General features: G+C 36.7%; 1 protein-coding gene across 1 annotated transcript; it reads left to right on the plus strand.

Moving 5' to 3' along the window:
• Window positions 1-418: 418 nt before the first annotated feature.
• Window positions 419-20,296, plus strand: ATP6V0D2 (ATPase H+ transporting V0 subunit d2). Its single transcript, XM_085053131.1, has 8 exons — window positions 419-731; window positions 7,554-7,725; window positions 9,561-9,739; window positions 12,447-12,526; window positions 14,404-14,481; window positions 17,726-17,902; window positions 19,258-19,335; window positions 19,867-20,296. The coding sequence occupies exons 1-8, from the start codon at window positions 602-604 to the stop codon at window positions 20,026-20,028; spliced, it is 1,056 nt and encodes a 351-aa protein (XP_084909257.1). The 5' UTR covers window positions 419-601; the 3' UTR covers window positions 20,029-20,296.
• Window positions 20,297-20,723: the final 427 nt, after the last annotated feature.

Consider the following 20,723-nt stretch of genomic DNA (forward strand, 5'->3'; position numbering starts at 1 on the left):
AATGTTCACAGTAATTATTAGATGGTTCTTATAATTCACATACATATTGATGGAGATGAGCAGCACAAAATTTCCAGCAAGCAAAAGTGTTAAAAAAAGAAGGTAATACAGAGACACTACCAAATAATCTAAGCTCCTTGCATAGGCTATGTTCTGCCACAGCCCACTATTTTACTGCAGAAATATTTTCTCTATAGCCATTCTCAGATAACTTCCTGTTTATAATACAGTTAAGAAATGTGAAAGTTTTATTCAAGCTTTGTAATGTGCTTTCTCATTCTCCAAGCAGTGCAGAGCATCCTTCTAGCAGGGGTTAAAACCTGTACTTCCCTTTTGGCTTCTCTGTCAACAATAACAGGTTTATTTTCTGGCTTTGACAGGAGGGAGTTGGATTTACTGGCTGTCTGTTGTGTAAGCATGAACTATACTGGAACTACAGTAGGAACAATAAACAGGAAGAAACCAGTTGGTAAAACACAATCATAGGCTGGCAGGAATTCCGTGACTATTTGTCACTCCTTCTGAAGAGGAGAAAAATAGTTGGTGGCAGATATTTGGTGCCATCAAGCACCCAGAAGAGAGATTAAATATCTTTTTCTCGATGCCAGGATACTCAGAGTTTTACTTCAATGTGGACCATGGCTACTTGGAGGGTCTGGTCCGAGGGTTCAAAGCTGGGATCTTGACCAGTGCGGACTATGTCAATTTAGCACAGTGTGAGACACTAGAAGGTAAGTCTGCTGGTTTATTTTTTTAGGAGGAAATACTCTTGCTTAGGTCTTTGAAGAAGGGAAGGTAAAAGGCTGAAGTGTCAAGAGCTTATCTTAAACCCCAGAGATAACCTTGGTGTCATTTGAAGAACTGTTCTCAGATTTCAGTTACTAGCTTTCCATAGATTGTGATTTGTGTACAGGCTGTGATTTGCAAAGAAATACAGATGATGGGACTTTCTGGTTTACTGATAAGGTTTAGAAATCTCATCCACAGAGCTCTTATGGAGATTGGCAACCTTCTCACAGGTTTTAACCATGCTATAGAACACTTCAGGTATAGAAGTTTCATACCATTTCAGCTGGATAAAATAGTTTCCAAAATCTTATTAAAAGCTTACCATTTGGCTCTGAGTTTCTCTATAAAATACAAAATTGTAGTAATTTATTACGTCATGAATTTTAGGGCAGTGGAATTTGACTTACCAGGAATAGAAAACTAGACTCCACAAAGATAAAACTTAGGAAATAGAGGAAAAAAAAAAGCTCTTTTCAAGGTGACTTTGCCACAGTAATAAAGAGAGCACATAGTAGTTTCCAAAACAGCTTTCCATGGCCAAGACTGGTCACAGCCTGATGAAGACAGACTTGTACCAAAGAATCATATGACGTACCTTTAGACACTTGGCAGGAAAAAAATACAAGAGAAAGAAATCACCTTTCTAAAGGAACATAAAGTTCATTTCCCTGACTGCAAAATGAAAGCTATAATTGTACACTCAGTTTGTATAACATGCAGTCTATTAGATCAATTTGGAAAAGGAAGAAGGAGAATGAATAAGCTCACTCTATGTTAAGCTTTGGTTGATTTTTGCATGCAGTAACGGGTTTGGGGTAAGAAAAAGAGAAGAATGATGATTCTTGTATCCAATAGAATTTTGAGGCTGACTAAACTATTAATATAAATAATAATATAAGCCTGGGAAGATTGTTTGCCATTCATCTCACAGATTAAAACAACTAAATTTCAAGAAATGCAGGTAGATATTTACCTGTCTGCAGGATAAAGTTCCCCTTGTAGTTAAAGAAGAGATTATCAATACAGTTAATAGAATCTAGACACTGTTCATCTGGCCAAGTGTATGTATCTACTTCTGCTGATAAGCTGGAGAGCTCTATCAGCTCTCCATTTAATACAGTGGCACTTTAGACACACAGAACATATGTACACAATCACTCTGAGAACTGAAATCTATTCCTTATGTCAGGTGGACAAAATCAAGTGTTTCTGTACCCTACTTGTTCCAGCAGTTGTGATCTATGCAATTTAAAGACTCTACAGAAACTCTTGATATTGTTATTAATTGTTTAAGTGAAAAAGCCTTGCTGCACAAGTATGCAGACTTCAGAAAAAGGTAACAGCTTCAAACATCTATAAAAGACACAAAGGACAGAATGGTAGAATAATTAAACTGTGTTGTCACTTCACTTCTCCCTGCAGATGAGCTCAATAAATGATGTCATCCAAAGCTCCACGAAGGAAAAAAAAACCTGTTTACTTCTGAATAAGAAGAAAATATACAGACTTAAAGACATATAAGCAGAAGGGATTATTTGCACACGTCTCAAAAGCATACTTGCTCATGTTAAGTTTAATAGTTAAAAAACCCCTAAATTTTATGTCATGCTACAAGACATTTATGTACCACCATGAAGTAGTTCTCAAATATTTCTGAGATATATAAACTTTCAATATTTTTAAGAGCATGCAGCAGATGGACAGGTAACAATACAGAGATAAAAACCATTTCTAATTAAAATTTATAATAGGAAGAACAATAACTTTTATTTTTGAAATTTTTTTCCAGTGTTCATTCAATTTTAGAATGCAAATTATTTCATCAATAGAAGCAGCAGCCTTCATCAACCCTCCTACAAGCACATCTCTACTACCCACTATCACTTCCCCCTTTTCTCTATTCAGCTACATCTCTTTCACCATTGTGACATTTTTCTACTTGTTATAGAGCTAACAGCTCTACAGCTAACAGATTCCCACCATTTACCTACCAAATGTATTATTTATAATGAATATATGAGACATATTGGATTTCTATATGCTGCTAAGCACACATCTCTCTGCACATGTGGGATGCTGTAATATTAAACTTGCACCATGAGTGCACAGTGCACCAAAACCACAGACCCCTACCTTTAAAGTAAATTTCATAAGTTGTCTTTTGTTTCAATTTGAAAGATTCAGCAAGTGGATTTGTGCTGTGGTACAATGCTGTGTGTCCAGTAGTGCCATCAGTTCATGTCTTCACATTAAAAGGTAACAAATTTACCCTATTCTGCATTCTGTGGCTTAGCACCACACCACAAAAAATGACCTAAGTTAAAAACACTATAAATGTGCTAAAACAAACAAGCAGAAAACAAAAATCAAAACCACTCAAAGAAACCCATAAATAGATACAAAAAGATCTTTTAATTTCACAGTGGTTTTGGTATCTCTAGAGAGGAAACCATCATGTCTCTACAGAAGAACCACAAGAAAAACTGCAGATTAGTGTTTTACATCTGCTTGATAATCACAGAACAAGTGTAACAGTGAGAGAGAAATTAAAAAAGAAGGCTGCTTACAGACTAATGATAGTATTGTGTCTTCTAAATTCAGGGCCATGCAGACAGGAGGAAAGGCCTTCAGCTATATTTAGATATCCTTTTGGGCTTGGTTGAACTACTAGAATTTCCATGGAGCTACTTTGTGGGCTGCATGATACTAGTTTGGGCCCATGGCATCATCTGTTTCAAGTGAATGAGGTTCCCAGAGCAGCCTTGCTGACAGTTTTTGAAGGAGAATATGGGGGTGTGGGGGTGTGGAGGTGTTTAAATGCAGTATTTTGTTCTTCTATTGCTTTTTTTGTGTGATGGAAAGACTTCTGCTTGGTATAAAGGATGCTAGGTCACAGAAGGACATGTATCACCACTCTGCTCCCAGCAAAATCCCTGAAAAAAGTTTACTTAACTTGCCAGAGCCAGGGCCTGCCAGCACGTGGTGGCTGAAAAATTAGTGTTAACAGAAAAAACCTGCAGCTAGTTGGCTATTTGGCTATCAAAGTGACAAGTCAGACAAGCTACCATGAACTTGATACCAAGAGACCAGTTAAGACTTTGCTCAGTTTCTCACAATACTCTTTCTGATCAGGATCATTCCTGTCTTAACTGCATTCATCTTAAACTAATCTCCCTCTGTGCATTGATTCCTTTTAGTCATATTTTAGTTAATTGTGTTTGTTTGCCGTTCAATTGTGAGTAAACTCATGTGATTATTTATAGGATTATTTTCCTATAAGTTTTTTTCCTGCATGTAATTTTATGAGGAAATGTACAATGCAGATGGATGACAATCAAAATAGATGGATGACAGCTGAAATACAGGAATTTTCTTTCCCAGGGACCTTTAGGACAAAGCCTAAAGTCTTGTGTAGGTCTCCAAGAGACCCTGAAAAAAGGGGAAGCTACCATCAATACAAAGTTTTGGTGAGCAGGAATATCTGAGGCCCCTGTAATGCTCAAACACTTACTCCTGCTGAGTCACCAGGTCATGTCACGAGTGCGAGTGTCTGACTGTGATAGTTCCCAGGTCTTATTTTTATGCCAACAGCAAAGAAAGGACTATATTTAGGACCACCAGTTCAGTCTCTGAGCTGCACTGAACTCTGTCTTGATGTGAACCCTGATTATGATATTCCTGATTGATATTATATGGTATTGGGGCTTGTGGATGACTGTTTTGGCCAAGATCATGAGACAGGGTTGAATATTTTTTCTTACATATAGTATGCACGCTGGCATTTATCAATTCAGTTAAAGAAAAACATCTGTAAAGCAGACTGTGGAACTGACAGGGTTATAAACCAAATATTCCTGGGTATAACATTTCCTCCATAGATTTTTGGAGAGGGGTAAGACTAATGCCTTACAGCTAATATTTGTTATGCCTTATATTAAGCCATGGATTATGAAGCCACTCAGTCAATCAGAGAACTGAGGGACAAAATCTTGTGAAATGACTCTCGATCAGCCTTTTTTTGTTTCTGTTCATCTTATGATATTAAGCACACTTCAGAATGATCAACACTTGGGGCTGATACTTGGGTTTTACAGTCTGCTTTAGGTAGTTAACCCCTGAAAACGACTGTGTTGGAAAGGCATTTACAGAGTGTGACTAAAGGTAGATATCTGTGGTTCATCTGAAAAGGAATTGAGAAAAGTTGGAATTCAGCTTTGCATCTAATAAAGTAGTCTTACCTAATCTCACCATATGCCAAGTATTTTTATATTCTTTGCAACAAAAAAGAGAAAAGTAAAAATAAACAGTTTTCACAGGAAATGTAGATGTGAAATCAAAATATTAGTGATTTTTAAAAAACTTGGTCTTACATATGTAGACAAATTTCGGGGTATAACTGCATTTTTATTTATTTCTTAATCTTACTGACCTTTCCTTCTTTCTTCAGTTGTGTTTCTGGTTTTCATATTTGGATTCTCTTTCTCTTCTTCCTACATGGAAGCCTGTATTGAAGCTATGACTTTTTCTAAGAGTGGGTTGATGTGATTTGATATGGATTTGGTGAATAGACTATTTGGTGTATAAGGAACTGGCTGAGTGGTTGAATCCAGAGGGTAGCGGGCAATGCTGCAAAGCTCAGATGGAACTTGGCGACGAGTGGTGCCCTTGAAGGGTCTTTATTGGGACCAGTAGTGTTTAATACCTTCATCAATGACACTGACAGTGGGATCAAGTGCACCATCAACAAATTTGAAGGTGACACCAAGCTGAGTGGTACAGTTGACACTACTGAGGGACAGGATGTCATTTAGAAGGACCTAGCAAAGCTGAAGAAGGCCCATGGGCATATCATGAGGTTCCTCAAGGCCAAGTGTAAGGTCCTGCAGCTGGGCTGGGCAATCCTTGCTATCAACACAGGCTGGGGCAGGAAGGAATTGAGAGCAGACCTGTGGAGAAGGACTTGGATGTCTAATACTCTTGGATGAGAAGTCAGACATGAGCTGACAATGTGTGCTTGCAGCCCAGAAAACCAACCCTATCCTAGACTGCATCTCAAGCAAGGGAGGGAAATGTTTCTCCCCCTCTACTCTGCCCTCATGAGGCTCCACCTGGAGCACTGTGTCCAGCACTGGGGTCCCCAATGTGGGAAGGACATGGATGTGTTGGAGCAAGTCCACAGTAGGGCCACAAAGATGATTAGAGGGCTGGAGCATCTCTCCTATGAGGAAAAGCTGAGAGAGTTGGGGCTGTTGAGCCTGGACAAGGTTCTGGGAAGACTTTGTTGCCAACTTCTACTACCTAAGCGGGTCTTATAAGAAAGAGACTAACTTTTAATAGGGCCTATAGCAATAGGACAAGGGGTAATGGTTTGAAACTAAAAGAGAATAGATTCAGACTAACTATAAGGAGGAATTTTTTTAAAAGGACAGTAGTGAAACACTGGAAGATGTTGCCCAGAGAGGTTGGAAACATTCATGGCCAGTTTGGACAGGACTCTGAGCAACCTTGAGTGGCAGCCAACTTGCACAGAAAACTCTGAAGTTTATCTCAGTAAGCTACATTGCTAAATGTAGGAGTTGGAATTCACAATGTACTAATTCTTTTGCTTTAAGTCTCAGTGTAGGCAACCTTATTGCATACTGAGAAAGTAAACACATGGGGAAATAGGCAAAAGTAGCTACTGTAGTGATAAATGCTTAGCTTGCTAACTGCAAATCAACTTCCTTACAGGTACACCCTTATTTCCATCAGTGGGAGTGTTGCTGTCCTTTTCCCTAACTATCACTTCAGATTTCATATAGAAATCTAATTATTATGAATGCTCAAATCATGTAACAGTATCCCAATCTTTAATTTACAATAGTTTTAATATAGCATTTGAACATAATTATGCATTGCAGCAGGAGCTTTCCTAAATGAAAACATTAAACTGCTTTGAACAGCAAGAACTGATTCAAATGCTTGCTTTTGATTCATGCTAAAATATCGCTTGCAGAGAAAATTTGTCATATCAATTCTTTGATATAATGAAAGTTTCTTTTAACTTTGTGGTCTAAACAACTCATTTTCACTAGGGTTGAGAGCTCAAACAGAAAATGTCACAATGACCCAAGTTTCTGGAAGAGCTTCTTAGGATTTGCTAGTAGCAACCATAAATCAGAGAAAGTCAAACCAGAACTGCTAAGAGAGAGTAACTCGAATCCATTTGGAGTCCAGAATGTGAGCCAGGCAAGATGTTTTCTCTTCTTCAGGCAGCCTGATAACAGAAGATTATAATCTTATCTGAGATTTAAATGTTTCATACAAATATTTAAGATATCAACAACGGTAAAGGATGATTCCTATTGATGCAAACCAGTCCATAGGCGTGCAGCAGACCAAAGAACTGACATATTATAGTGGTGCAAAACAGTGAAATTGAAACATTGAACAAACCTGATGGGGAAGGGACTAGAGATAGTGTTAAGTAACACTCTCTATGGTATGGCTGAAAATGAAATCTTCTGGTGAAAATTCTGACAAAGACATAAATTATTTGTTCTTTCCTACAGCATGCAGTAAGTCTTACTGGTAGAAGGCAGTATAAATTTGCATTAATTTTGCATTTACACTATATTAGACCTATGCAAAAAACTTTTCAATAGAGTATGATCAGTCGCTTAATATAAAAAGATATTAGAAATTAACTCCTTTTTTTTTTTTAAATTTGGTTTGCAGACAGTATGACAGTGTAATCTCATAATCTTTTCTGAATTTAACTCCAGATCTGAAGTTACATCTACAGACTACAGACTATGGCAACTTCTTGGCTAATGAAACTGGTCCTCTCACTATTTCCACCATCGATGATAAACTGAAAGAGAAACTACTCACAGAATTTCATTACTTTAGAAACCATGCTTTTGAACCACTTGCCACTTTTCTGAATTTTATCACGTAAGTAATATTACCACTCAGCTTACCACACACTGGTAAGAAAAGCAGTTAAAATAGTGTAAATGCAACATATTGAAATTTCTATTAAGTTTCAAAACCAGCCAAATTACTTTGATATTGCTACATTTGCGTACTTTATTTGCTAACATAAGTTCTGAAACTGTATGTGTATATGAAGAGCTGCTGTCTTTGCAACTAATTATTTTAAAGAACAGAAGCAGATTATTTTATGTGAACAATGGCAGAAGTGGTAGAGATTGAGAAAAATAGTTAAAATTTTCAAACACTATTGAAGTCGGAGAACTTGCAAAACTGACTTTGGCAGGGGGTGATTCATGCAAGATTAACAATTTCATGATGTACAGGGAAGTGACTTAATTCTTAGGCATGTGGCAAGTTGTAGGCCTTTTCTAAAAGGGGGAAAGACAACACATCCTACACCTACCATACGTTTTGTACTATTTGAACAAAATAAATAAAAACCAGGAAAACTTTATGTGACATATTGCAAGATACTTAAATCCAAAGTAGCTTTTTTGGGAGTTCAGCTGCTGTTTGATGCCAGATGAAGAGAAAACTCTGATCTCAATACCATTATAAACAGATGAAACTTGCAAATGAATGGCTTAAACAGCCTTAAGAACAGGGATCTGCTTTATAACAGTATAACAACATGGATTAGCAAAATAGCAGCAGGATATTTTACATGAATATTTATCCCCCTTGATCTTATCCTTTTAATATATTTTAACAAGAACAATTAACTGTTCAACTAATTTTTGGGGAACATTTTTATTATAACAGTAAAAAAGAAAGTACCATTTTTTCTTTTTTTCTGGTCATGTGTAGCTGACCACTTTTGGGCTAATATATTAATAGGATCTTAAAGACTGTCCTAGGACACCTGTAACCTGTAGGCATACAATATTTACATTTTATTTCAGGGAAATAAAAATGAAAGCATGAAAGTTATGGCAGCTCTTTTCTCGTTGACATGAATGTGCATACATGTGTATGCACAATTCTTGTACACTGTTGTTTTTTAAAATAATGGATACACTTGTTAAAGATATTGCAAAACAATCATTGAACTACATATCACCAGATCCTCAAGCCTTCTTCACTGATTTTGGGTGAGAACATGTTACTTCCTGTATGTTTCTAGCTGTGTTATTAGTCAAAAGTGGAAGCTGAAGACTGGCATACCAGTACTATTTCCAAGTCACTGACAAAATTCTTATCAGCCTCTTTGACAGTAAAACTAGTAAAAAGCTGATGGAAAAATTCTACTTGAAAGAAAAATTTTAGTAATAGAGAAGAAATCTGTAAGAGCCTGTTCTTAGTTCCCTCATGGGAGGATGTTTAAAGTTGAGTGAGAAGAAAGCCCTAAGATAGGACCATCTGCATGAGCTCTGCAATTTTAGTGCCAAGATTCCCATGTACTTCTCTGTCCAGATGGTATACACGAAATAAGAAAATCCCAAACTAGAGAAGTTGCTAGCTCAGGTGATTTGCTTTCAATACCACTCATTGTCACTTGTTGTAGTGAATCTACATCTCTCAGCTGTTACGCTTATTATAGTCATATGCCAGTACCACCTTCTTTTTAAATATCCATTTTCCAAATCAGTCATGTGCTTTAAAACTAGTGCTGTGTTATCTACTTGCTGTTTAAGAATTTCCATTGATTTTCAATAAGTTATTAATACAAAATGAACATACATTCTAATATTACTTCAGTATTATTGCTAATTTTCAAAAATCTTGGGTTTGTTTTTTTCAACTGAAAGTTGATTATACAAATAATTTATTTTTACTTTTTCTTTCAAATACAGATACAGCTATATGATTGACAATGTAATTCTTTTAATAACTGGTACATTACATCAGCGACCCATAGCTGAACTTGTTCCCAAGTGCCATCCATTGGGGAGCTTTGAGCAAATGGAAGCAGTCAGCATTGCCTCCAACCCCACTGAGCTCTTCAACGCAATTTTGGTTGACACACCATTAGGTAAAAACGCTACATTATTTCTTATTTTCTTCTTAAAATTACTAATCCTGTATTCTTAAGAATAGAATGTTTCCCACTGGATATGCTGTGTCTTGGTTACACAAAACATGAACTGTGGATCAAGCACTTCTGAAGTGCTGTTCAGGACATATTATATCAACATTTATTAACAGCTTCTATATCCACTAAGCTATCAGACACAGAGAAAACATGCTACTCGTGAAGAATAATGTATATCTTTTCTATCCAAGGGAGTCACTGATTTAAAACATTTAGTTTTTTATTTCAACACCTACATCTATAGTTAAAAAATATATCTTCACTAAGGATTGAACAGACAGCTACTAATAAATATTAGATATCATGGTAAACCCTAGATGCCCTCTTGAGATTTGGGCATGGTTCAAATATAAAGAAAAGTGCTATTTTGAACAACTAAATTGAAGAGCAAAACAGGATAAAGTCTGGCAAAGTCACATTATGAAATTAAGATGAAACTCATCTCAGTGTGGTGCAGCAGACAACACAAACAAAACTAACAAGCTACTGAGGATAAGATGGAACTGGATGGATCTGAACATATATGAAACCATTATGTGCCCTCATCTTCAGTACTGTTAGAGGTTTGGGGTTCTGCTTCTCAAGAAAGTATGGTAGGTTGGCCCCAGACAGAAAACAAATTCCCACCCAGCCACTTGCTGACCCCCTACTCTAAGCACAATGAGGGGGGAGAAAAAAGGTAGGAAAAAGAGATTGTGGGTTGAGATCACCTACAAAATACTGTTGTGGGCAAACCACACTAAACTTGGAGGGAAATTACCTTGATTTCTCACTGATTAATATATGTATGACATAATTAATTACTGATCCAGATATAAGCAAACAAACAGAAAATAATGAAACATTTAGGCACTTGGGGAAAATACCTTTCCTTCAGCCTTTGCTTCTGCTTCACGCCAGGCTCCTCTCCTTTGCCCCCCGTTGCCACAGCAGGTTACACTGCATTCCTCCAGAGAGGCAGTGTGTGTCACAAGGAGCAGGGGGAGTTTAGAGTCATAGAATCATAAAATGGTTTGGGTAGGAAGTGAGCTAAAAGATCATCTAGTTCCAACCCTCTTGCTATGGTCAAGGACACCTTCCACTAGACCAGGTTGCTCAGAGCCCCATCCAACCTGGCCTTGGACAATTCCAGGGATGGGACATCCACAACTTCCCTGGGCAACATCTTCCAATGTCTCATCACCCTCACAGTAAAGAATTTCTTCTTAGTATCTAATCTAAACTTACCCTCTTTCAGTTTAAAGCCCTTACCCTTTATCCTATCATTACATGACCTGGTAAAAAGTCCCAGTTTGGTTTTCAGGTAGGGCCCCTTCAGATACACCTGCTGGACTGAGGGGCTTGGCTATACCCTTTGGCAGGTCCCAGATGGAGCAGGTTGTGCCCAGCACGGTGCAATCCTGCCTTTCCCTCACAGAGGCCACCCTGCAGCACACTCCCACCAGCACCTGGGCACTGGCGCACTGAACAGTGAAATTAGAGAAGGGACAGTGGGCAGCTAAAATGAACAGCGTTGCCATTTGTAGACAGACTAAAAAGTCCAGACTGCAGTCTGGAGTGGACAAAGCTGATGAGAAATATATACATGGTTTATAGAGTCCTGAGGGCAGTGGTTTGTTCACAGTGAGTTATCAACAGCTGCTTATCAAATCCTTCAGATTAAATCCCAGCAGAAAAGTAGTTTTAAAAGGTAAACTAAACCACTATTTCACCCAGCTGGTAGTATATTTCTGGCGGGTTTTTTTGCTAAACAAGTCTGTAAAAGGAGAGAGTTTTATCAGTTCTTTAAAGCCGTGGGACAAATTTATGGGCAATAGGTCTATAAGCAGATACTGAAGGGAACTCTCAGGGAAACATTTTCTGATGTTGTCCAGTCAAAATCTGGTTGCTGAATGAGTAGGAGGGGATAAGACCACAAAACATGGCCAGGCTCACATCCCCTCTGTAAATAGCATCTTCCATTGCCTCTACTTGAGATCACACTGACATAGAGTACTGCTCTGCCCCACAGGGATAGCTCAGGAGCAGTGAGAGATTGGCACACTTTTGTTGGTTATGAATACAGTATTTTTAAATCGTTCAGCTGCACAAGTGAAATTCATCCTCTGCTTCCCTGCTCAAAGGCTTGGTCTTTAGTCAGCTCTGCAGAAAACCCATAAGCACAGATGGTCAAGGTCAAAGCATGTGCCCTTTATCAGTTGCAACCTGTTGCCTTTCCCACACTACATAGTCAAAGAATAAAAGGGAAAATAGGAAAGAGGATTCTCCTTAACAATTGCAGAATACCTGCATGATTTAAGACAAAAATTATTTTTCACGTCCCTCACTAGAAAATCTCCATAATAACCAAACTATATACTTCAGAGAAGATTAGGGCTTTCATTAGCATTTCCATCTGATTCCCTCTGGAGATATGGACTCTGCTTGCAGCACTGATTGATTTCCCTCACTGCAGATTCTCATTAAAAAGGAGGGGATAGGAGCATAAGCAGAAAATCAAGCAGATTTTTCTTTCTCTCTGTTATATCACCCTTTCGTGTACAACAGAACCCTCGGATCCCTGTTCACACATGGGTGAGCAATAGACAGGAGATGCATATTATCAGCATGCAGATTTATACTGCTGTCTTATAAACTCTGCTTTCAGCTGCTTTCTTTCAAGACTGCCTGTCTGAAAACGACCTGGATGAAATGAACATTGAAATAATGCGCAACAAACTGTACAAGGCAAGTTTTTGCAACATAATAATAATATTTGGGGTTTATCAAAGTGTCTCAGCAAAGGAGGTCAGTATCATTAACCCTGTTTTATGGATGGGGAAATAGAAGTATGGTGAGATAAAGCAAGATGTCTGAGGTCATCTGGTTGATTTCAAGTCCAGGAATCAAACCCAGCTGCTTTCATTTCCACTCCACTGTTTGGGGAGTTTTCAAATTTTAGGTCTGCATCCAAATTCTAATTAAATATCTCATTAATGAAAATGATCTAGATGTCAGGCTAATATCCAGGTCCATTTGTTTATGAATAACTCAGTCATCCACCAAATGCCACAGAACTCTCAGTTCCTAAGTGAGCCTAGACAGGCTTTTGGCTAACATTTATCCTTCTTTATTTATATAAGGAAGATGTGATTTAAAAGGGTCTAATTGTTTTGAGTCAGGATAACATAATTTTTACTTAAGGATTTTGAATAATTGTCTTAATTTTAAAATAATTTTATCACTGTTATAGCAAAATGCTGCAAGGATATGCATCTATCATGTGCCTTGCATTTTCAAAATACTTTACAAATATTAGCACACAGGTCACTACTCTTAAGATGATCTCTTTAAAGGCTATACACACTCCATTCCATTAATGGTTCCTCCTGGCACATTCTCTCCAAAATCTTTATCTTTCTTTCACAGTGAATGCACCAGACTGCAGGAAATATTTTTTACAGTGATCTGATTGCACTAGGGAGAAAGGAAGAAAGAAAAAAACTCCTCTGTTTGTCTTACAAATGATATTTATAAATTCCCAAGACAATTTTTCATTCTTAAATCTTTTACTGATTCTCTCACTTAATACAACATCACTTATGGCCAAATATTTTAATTTTTCATATATTTTAATTCTTTCATGGTACTACTATACTGTAAACTCTTTTTTCATTTGGTAACATACATATTTGATTCTTATATCCTGTGTGGATGACCATATCTTAACACTTATTAAATCTATTTTTTTTTCTTCTTGCTCATCTGAGTATTAGGGGGACCATTCTGCAAACACTAATTAATTATTAATGTATAATTTCTCCTTTGCTTCAGCTGTCAATGTGATCAATTGTTGCAGCTCTACTATCAGATAGCACTATACAGAACCTAATGCATAAGTCTATGCAGTAGATCCCCCTTGAGATGCCTCTACTTAAAATTCACTTAATTGCATAGTTAGTGACAGCTCCTAACAAGATTGTGTGAAGTTGTAGCAAATGAATTTTAATATGAATGTTCCCTAAGACAGTATTTTGGGGTATGGAGAGGTAGGGGGAGCAGCATTTTTGAGATATTTAGTGTCCTTCCTGCACAGGTATTTTGAAATGGGTGCAGATGCCACAATCCTTAATAGACCAGAGGGCTCTGCAGACCAGTATTACAGAAGCTTTGTCTGCTGTTCAGTCCTAATCCAGGGTTTAGGGTAGAGCAGCAGGGATTAGTTTGTGTATCCTCATACTGCTGGCCCAACAGCAGTGGCATATGCCCAAATCCCCTCCTCCACACACTATAAATGAAGAGTTTCCTTCAGCCATCTGCTTGTTATGCAGTGGAAGCTCAATGGAGCTTAAAAAGTTCCTTCTTTAGAGAGAAAGTAAAACATAATATTTGTCCTGTTACTATTTTTTAAAACATTTGAACTCAAATTCTAATAACAGAGCATTTGCGTTTGAATATTTCAACTTTCATTTCAGCTAAGTAATTAAGCACATACTTAAATTTTAATTCATAGGTAGAATTATCAAAGTTAATGGAAGTATTTAAAAATGACTTTCATGGCTGTCTGCAATCCTGGTCCAAGTCTTAAGCATAATTTAAAATATTTCTCTTCTTCTTTCATGTAGTCTTACCTCGAGGCATTTTATAAGTTTTGTGAAAAACAAGGTGGTACTACAGCAGAAATAATGAGACCTATTCTTGAGGTAAGAAAAATTCAGTCTTTATACCTTAAAGTACTCCAGAGTGTTATCACCATTATCTCTGATTTTCCCTGTTCATTCTCCCTCCATTTGCAAAGTTATCTGTCAAATGTTTGCTTTTCCTCTAAATATCCCTGTTTTTCTAAGATGTAATGAATAGTGTATTCCAGGATGACTTTTACCTTTTGACTAGAGAAGCAGTTAGTTCATTACGAGGGAGGAGCCAGTCTCAGTTAATATTTTTCTATAACAGAGAGCAGAACAGAGTAAATGGCTCGCTAATCTCAAACTGTTGACCTTTAACCTTTCTCTCCATTATGCAGAAAAACAAAAAATGTTGATTATTGAATTTGGGCCATCTAAAGCCTGGCATTACTGTCTATTTACTCATCAATAACCTTTAAGCTCTTGGCACTACTATGTTTGTTTATGGTCCTATTAAAATTAGTGGTTGGAGTTGGGTGACCTTGGGAACTGGTGTCATATAAAAAAGTCCAACATTCTGTGTTAGATTTTTGTCTCAACTCACAGAAGATTAATATTTATTTTTTCCATGACATACAAATTTCCTAATGTCCTTCCCCCTAAAGCATACATACATCTAGTGAATGATATTTTTGTCTCTGTTATTGTAATAAAAGATGTAGAAATTTCTAAAATTGAGTTCTCATTTTAGCATTCAGGTCCCCTTTTCTTTTTTTCCCACATGGTCTATCACAATTCTTTGCAGAGGCTGAGAGCCAGACCACCCACTTGCTTCCAGGAGTCTTTTTTTCTGGATAAGCAATTTTACACCCTGGAAACCAAAAAAATTCACTGAGCTCTGATGACATCACACTGAAAGTTTGCATTTAGAAGAGAGATAATAACCCTGGGAGCTCATCCCTGAAGGAAGAATGGGTCTGAATTATATTTTACAAAACAATGTCCTAAAAGGGATTGCAATTTCCTATTTTAATTAAGCAGGTCACAATGTTTCAATTTATGCTCTAAACAAAATACTCCTAATCAAGTTAAATTGAATAGAAATTAAGTATTTTGACTTTTCTTTTCTTAAAAATAAAAATCAAGAGATTGGCTGGCAGAGATAAAGACATTTCCCACAGTTGATTCCGATGTTTCAGAAAGTTCATTTTTAAATAGAAATTCATGCTGAGAGCAGATTACTTCCTAACATCAGTTTAAGCACATTGTAAAACTCTCTTTATACCAGTGGTAACAATTTAGCCTATGATAAGCTTCTTTAAAATCCCTATCTACTGTCAATCAGCCAGGAGGATAAACTTTTAGAAGATTTCCTTTTCTATAACATTTTATTAATTCGAGGAGACACATAGAGCAGACTGATACTGGACAGATTCACAAAAAAACCAAAGTTGAATTATTCAAAAGAATACTTGCTATTTATTTTGTAATCTTATATGTAAGACTACCAACCTGACCCTATCAGAATGAGGCTGAGGTATTTAACTCCCCAACTCCTTGACCACCACACGCGCTGCCAGACTTCCATATTAAGAGCACTGATGATCTCTCTTCTACCGTGGACAACACACACTTCATGTTTAGTCCTGAATCTGGCAAGAAGCTGCAGGACTGCACTGCAGTTAGTGCTGTGCCTGCTAGCAGTGCCCCATGCTAAATTCTGAACTAGCAGTCTCCCGTGTGGAAACTTCTGCATTTAGGAAATGGTCATCCTCTGACTCCACCTCTACCTGCAGCAATCAGATGGTCCAAGTCACCCAATAACTGCCTCATGGCCTTACTCTCTATAGAGAACCTTATGTGCCAATAATTTGATTAATTGCTAGGTCTGTATGGATGGGAATGATCCTGTAAATTCTCTTAAACTGGGAGCCACCAGAAGCAGAACCCAAATGTGCTATCATTAGTTGCAATTGCCTCGAACACGTTTTTTACCATCAAAGCATTACACATCTAACAGCTAGATTCTACATGACTTTAACAAGTTAAAAAAAGGAAGCATTTGTCCTTCTAACACAGTTTCAGTTGGTCTAATATGCCTGTTTGTATTAATAAGGGAAGTGAAATTTGGCCCTGTTATTCATTAGCTAGAAATCTTTTCAAGCACACTTATTTTCTTCTCATTACTTCTTCATTGTTTACTCCTTTTCCTTTCTTCGAAGTCAGTGCCAGAGGGTGGCTGGTTCCTGTTATTGTGTGTTCCAGTACACAGGAGTAGATCTGTGAATACATGTTTAATGGCTGAAGTGGTAGATTTGTGTTGCAAATGCAGCTTTATTATTCAACAGAAAAGAGTACCTCTCTGCTTAAAATAGCTCAAATATTCACAGCATAAGAAATTTTGTAAGCTGCCTAAAATGTGCATATACTGTATATACTTCACTTGGAAGATTTTCTGGCATAATCCGTGCAATTAGCAAGGGCTCTGCTGTTTTAGGAATGTGAAAGTAATAAAGGAAAGGAAGAAAACCATAGTCAATTTAGATTTTAAGACAGAAGATTATTTTTTGTTTACTATTCCATTTTTAATTCACACTCCAAGATTGGTAAGTGGAATTTTGCCTTGTACAAAAGGAGGGCCTGAGATCTAGACATTGGATTGACTTTCAGTCTACTGCTGCAGTAAAAATACAGATACTACAGGCATATAAACCTGACACAAGAAGCATAGCCTTTGATTCTATGTATTAAAAATTAACTGTTATTTGAAACATTTTAACTTGGCAAGTAAATGGCCCTTCCACTTTATTAAATTATCATTTTAAATATGTGCATTGAGAAACTATATTTTTTTCAGGATATTAATTTAACCTTTACTATCACCAGCCCTTTGAGTTACCCCAGAGCAGTACTATTGATTCTTGGTCCTTCTCTTAATTATTATTATTTGTAAGATTATTATTTCATACTCTTACACATGAGGGTGTTAGGAGGGTTTTTTTGTTGTCAACATCTGGGTAGCTAAGCAGGGAAATGAGGAAGCAGCAGAAATTATATTTTTAGTACAAAATCACAGAATAAAAGCTGTGGTTGCAAAACCTTGTTTGACTTTCTAGTTAAAATTTAACACATATTTGCAAAGAAGAATTTACAATTTCTAAAATAAGCTATGTTTCCAATGCTCTCAAGTCCACTTTTTTTTAAAATTAAATTTCTATAGTTTGAATTGGTTGAACTACCAAAAAAACCCCAAAACATCCCCACCCGAAGTTAGAATGAGATGTCTAATAACACCTCTTTATTCTTTGTTTTGCATGTTAAGTTTGAGGCAGACAGGCGTGCCTTTATCATCACTATTAATTCATTTGGCACTGAGCTGAGTAAAGATGACCGAGAGAAGCTGTATCCAACCTGTGGGAAACTTTATCCAGAAGGCTTACACCTGTTAGCCAATGCAGATGACTACGAGCAAGTGAAGTGTGTTGCAGAATACTATGCAGTATGTAAACTAATTTTTTTCAAATAAAAAGACAAAATACAAATATTTAACATTGCCTGAGCATACACATAAGATAAAAGCATTTTTGAGAGAGGAAAAGAATCAGCAGAGGCACTAAAGTTTCCATAAAAATACGTATGGGATCAAAGACCTTTGATATGAAGACATAAGATTAAGACATTATTACCTTAGTGCAATACAAAGTTCCTCTTACAAGGATGTTTAAGAAAGACCAAATCACATCCTAGTAAATAAAAGTCTTCCTATTCCATTAACTCGCCCCAAATTGAGTTTCACTTCATTGCTGCTGCCTCCAAGACTTTGGAGCATAGCCATACATCATTTTAAACTGAGCTGACCAAACAATTAATGTCACAGATTAGTTAAAACCTGATTTACTGCCAGTATACTATAAAAATTCCCTTCTGAAAAGTTAACTCTAAATCACTAATTGAGTCAAAAGAAGGAGATGAAGATGTTAATATTGATGCATATCGTGCTGTTTTAAAGATTAGTTAATCTGCAACACTTGATCTATGAATTAACTGTTGTACTCTATCTATAATATTTAAGCTCCATCTAAGTAGGTACACAAAACAAAATGTTGTCTGGTCTAATGCTTTTTCCACAAAAAACCCCCACAAAGCTGGAGCTGTGCATCTTCTCCTGTGCATAATCAGAATATTTTTGTCATGAGTTACCATGTCAGTGGGGTATGGAACAAGATTATTCATAACACTGGATATTTAGATGAATTTGGGAACCATTGTAGTAGACCTATAGCACATTCCTACTTTAAGGGAAGAACAAAGAGAAGGAAATGACACAGAAATGTAATATCTAAGAAATCAAGTCAAATATATATGAACAGGACATTCCAGGATGACATATCAGATGGATGGATTTGGATACAATATTAATGCAGGTAAAGCAAATCCAGCTGACTGCTGGAAATAAAAGGAGCAGCCATGTGAGGATCAGAGGTCAATATTTTGGCTCCATTTAGAGCTCTGGCTCTGATGGATACTATTTGTACAAGAAGCTCAGTGCTCTCCATCCAAAGGAGTGAAAGGTCATGTGTCATTCTACAATAAGTCTCTTTTAGTGCCTTCAGTAAATTACTTTAAATTGTTGGAAGTGATGGTAAGAAATACAAGAACAAATGTGATTTCTCTTTCTTTTGCTGACTATATGCTTTTAACTTTTGATTTATGTAGAATTGTAATCTATACATGAGATCTTCTATACAGAAAGATGACTTAACATAGATTAATTTATGAAGTAATGTAAGGTGTCTGTGCTATACAGAATGCAAAAGTACCTTATTTCCATGAAGTGGTTGTCTATGCTTTTAGGAATACAAGGCTGTATTTGAAGGTGTAGGGAGTGGCACTGGAGAAAAGACACTGGAAGACGCATTTTTTGAACACGAGGTAAAAGCTTCTAACCTTAAAATATAAAAATGAATATTACTTACCTGGAATAATAATGAAAACAAGAACGAGGTACCAGGCTCTTGATTTTACTGTACTGCATCACTCAGCTTTTTATACAAGAACATGGATTTTATATGGCTGTCAACATTTGGCTGAATCAAAATAGAAGGATTTACCTTTTTGAGTGAAATTAATCCTATAACACCTTTCTGAATACTTTTATAGAGCTGTCAATCCTGATAGCCTATCCAAAAGCCGTCTCATCTACACCACTTAATGAAATTTCTTTTGAGTAGTCTATTGGAGAAGGTATTTCACCACTGTCCTTTATTTCCTGTAATATTGCTGTAGTCTATTACCAAAATTAATCCACAGCTGACATTTCAATTACATTGACACTCAAGAGACTGCTAATATAGTCGTGGTTCCAAAGTTGCATAGAAATCTTGATCATAAAAGCTACCATATAAAAATCCCATTTGCCTTCCTTGATATTTTATCATAACACTTGTTTCATCTTTTCTACAGGTAAAGCTGAATGTGCTTGCATTCAACAACCAGTTTCACTTTGGAGTATTTTATGCCTACGTGAAATTAAAGGAACAAGAATGCAGGAATATTGTATGGATTGCTGAATGCATTTCTCAGAGACACAGAACCAAAATTAACAACTACATTCCAATTTTCTAAATCTGAGAATCTATAATGCCTGAAAAGACACATCATTTAATAGAGAAGAAGAAAAATCTTACTTCAAAAATTAACTCAGCAGATGTTTTAAATTTTATTAATTAACCTCCTTATATAAATTAATGTAGAAAAAGTGTAAGGCAATTAGAGATATAAGTATTTCATAAGGAAAGATTAATGGGTTTATTCACAGTTTCATTGGTAGATTTGTTCCCCACTGTGCCTATTTTAATTGAATTGATCAATAAAAACCTCCTGCAAGGTCTTACATATATATTCTTTCTCTTTTGTGGAAGCAAGATTTCTATCAATGACATTTGAAAGCTCTTTAATTTTTTTTAATTAATGTTTTTCTCAAAGGGCCAATTAAACCATTACTTCTATCTCACAGGGTCTTTCTCACGGCATACAGATTGTATCAGGGACTTAATACACAAATAAGAGAGAAACTGAGATTTCCCTTAACAAATCTGACAGGTGAGCTTCCTGAACCCAGCTGTGACCCCTCTCTGCTACTAAATGTAAATTAGTACCTTCAGTTTCTCTAAAATGTTTTTGTTTCTTCCTCTATTGTCACACGAGCACCATAAGCATCAAACAATGGGGGTCTGATCTAGTCCACAGCAATAAAAATATCCCCTCCCAGCACACCAAAGAACTCTCTTTATATATACACCAGGGAAGATTATGAAACA

The sequence above is a fragment of the Lichenostomus cassidix genome, chromosome 2 (genome assembly GCF_008360975.1).
Source record: "Lichenostomus cassidix isolate B80296 chromosome 2, HeHo_3.0, whole genome shotgun sequence".
Lineage (NCBI taxonomy): Eukaryota > Metazoa > Chordata > Aves > Passeriformes > Meliphagidae > Lichenostomus > Lichenostomus cassidix.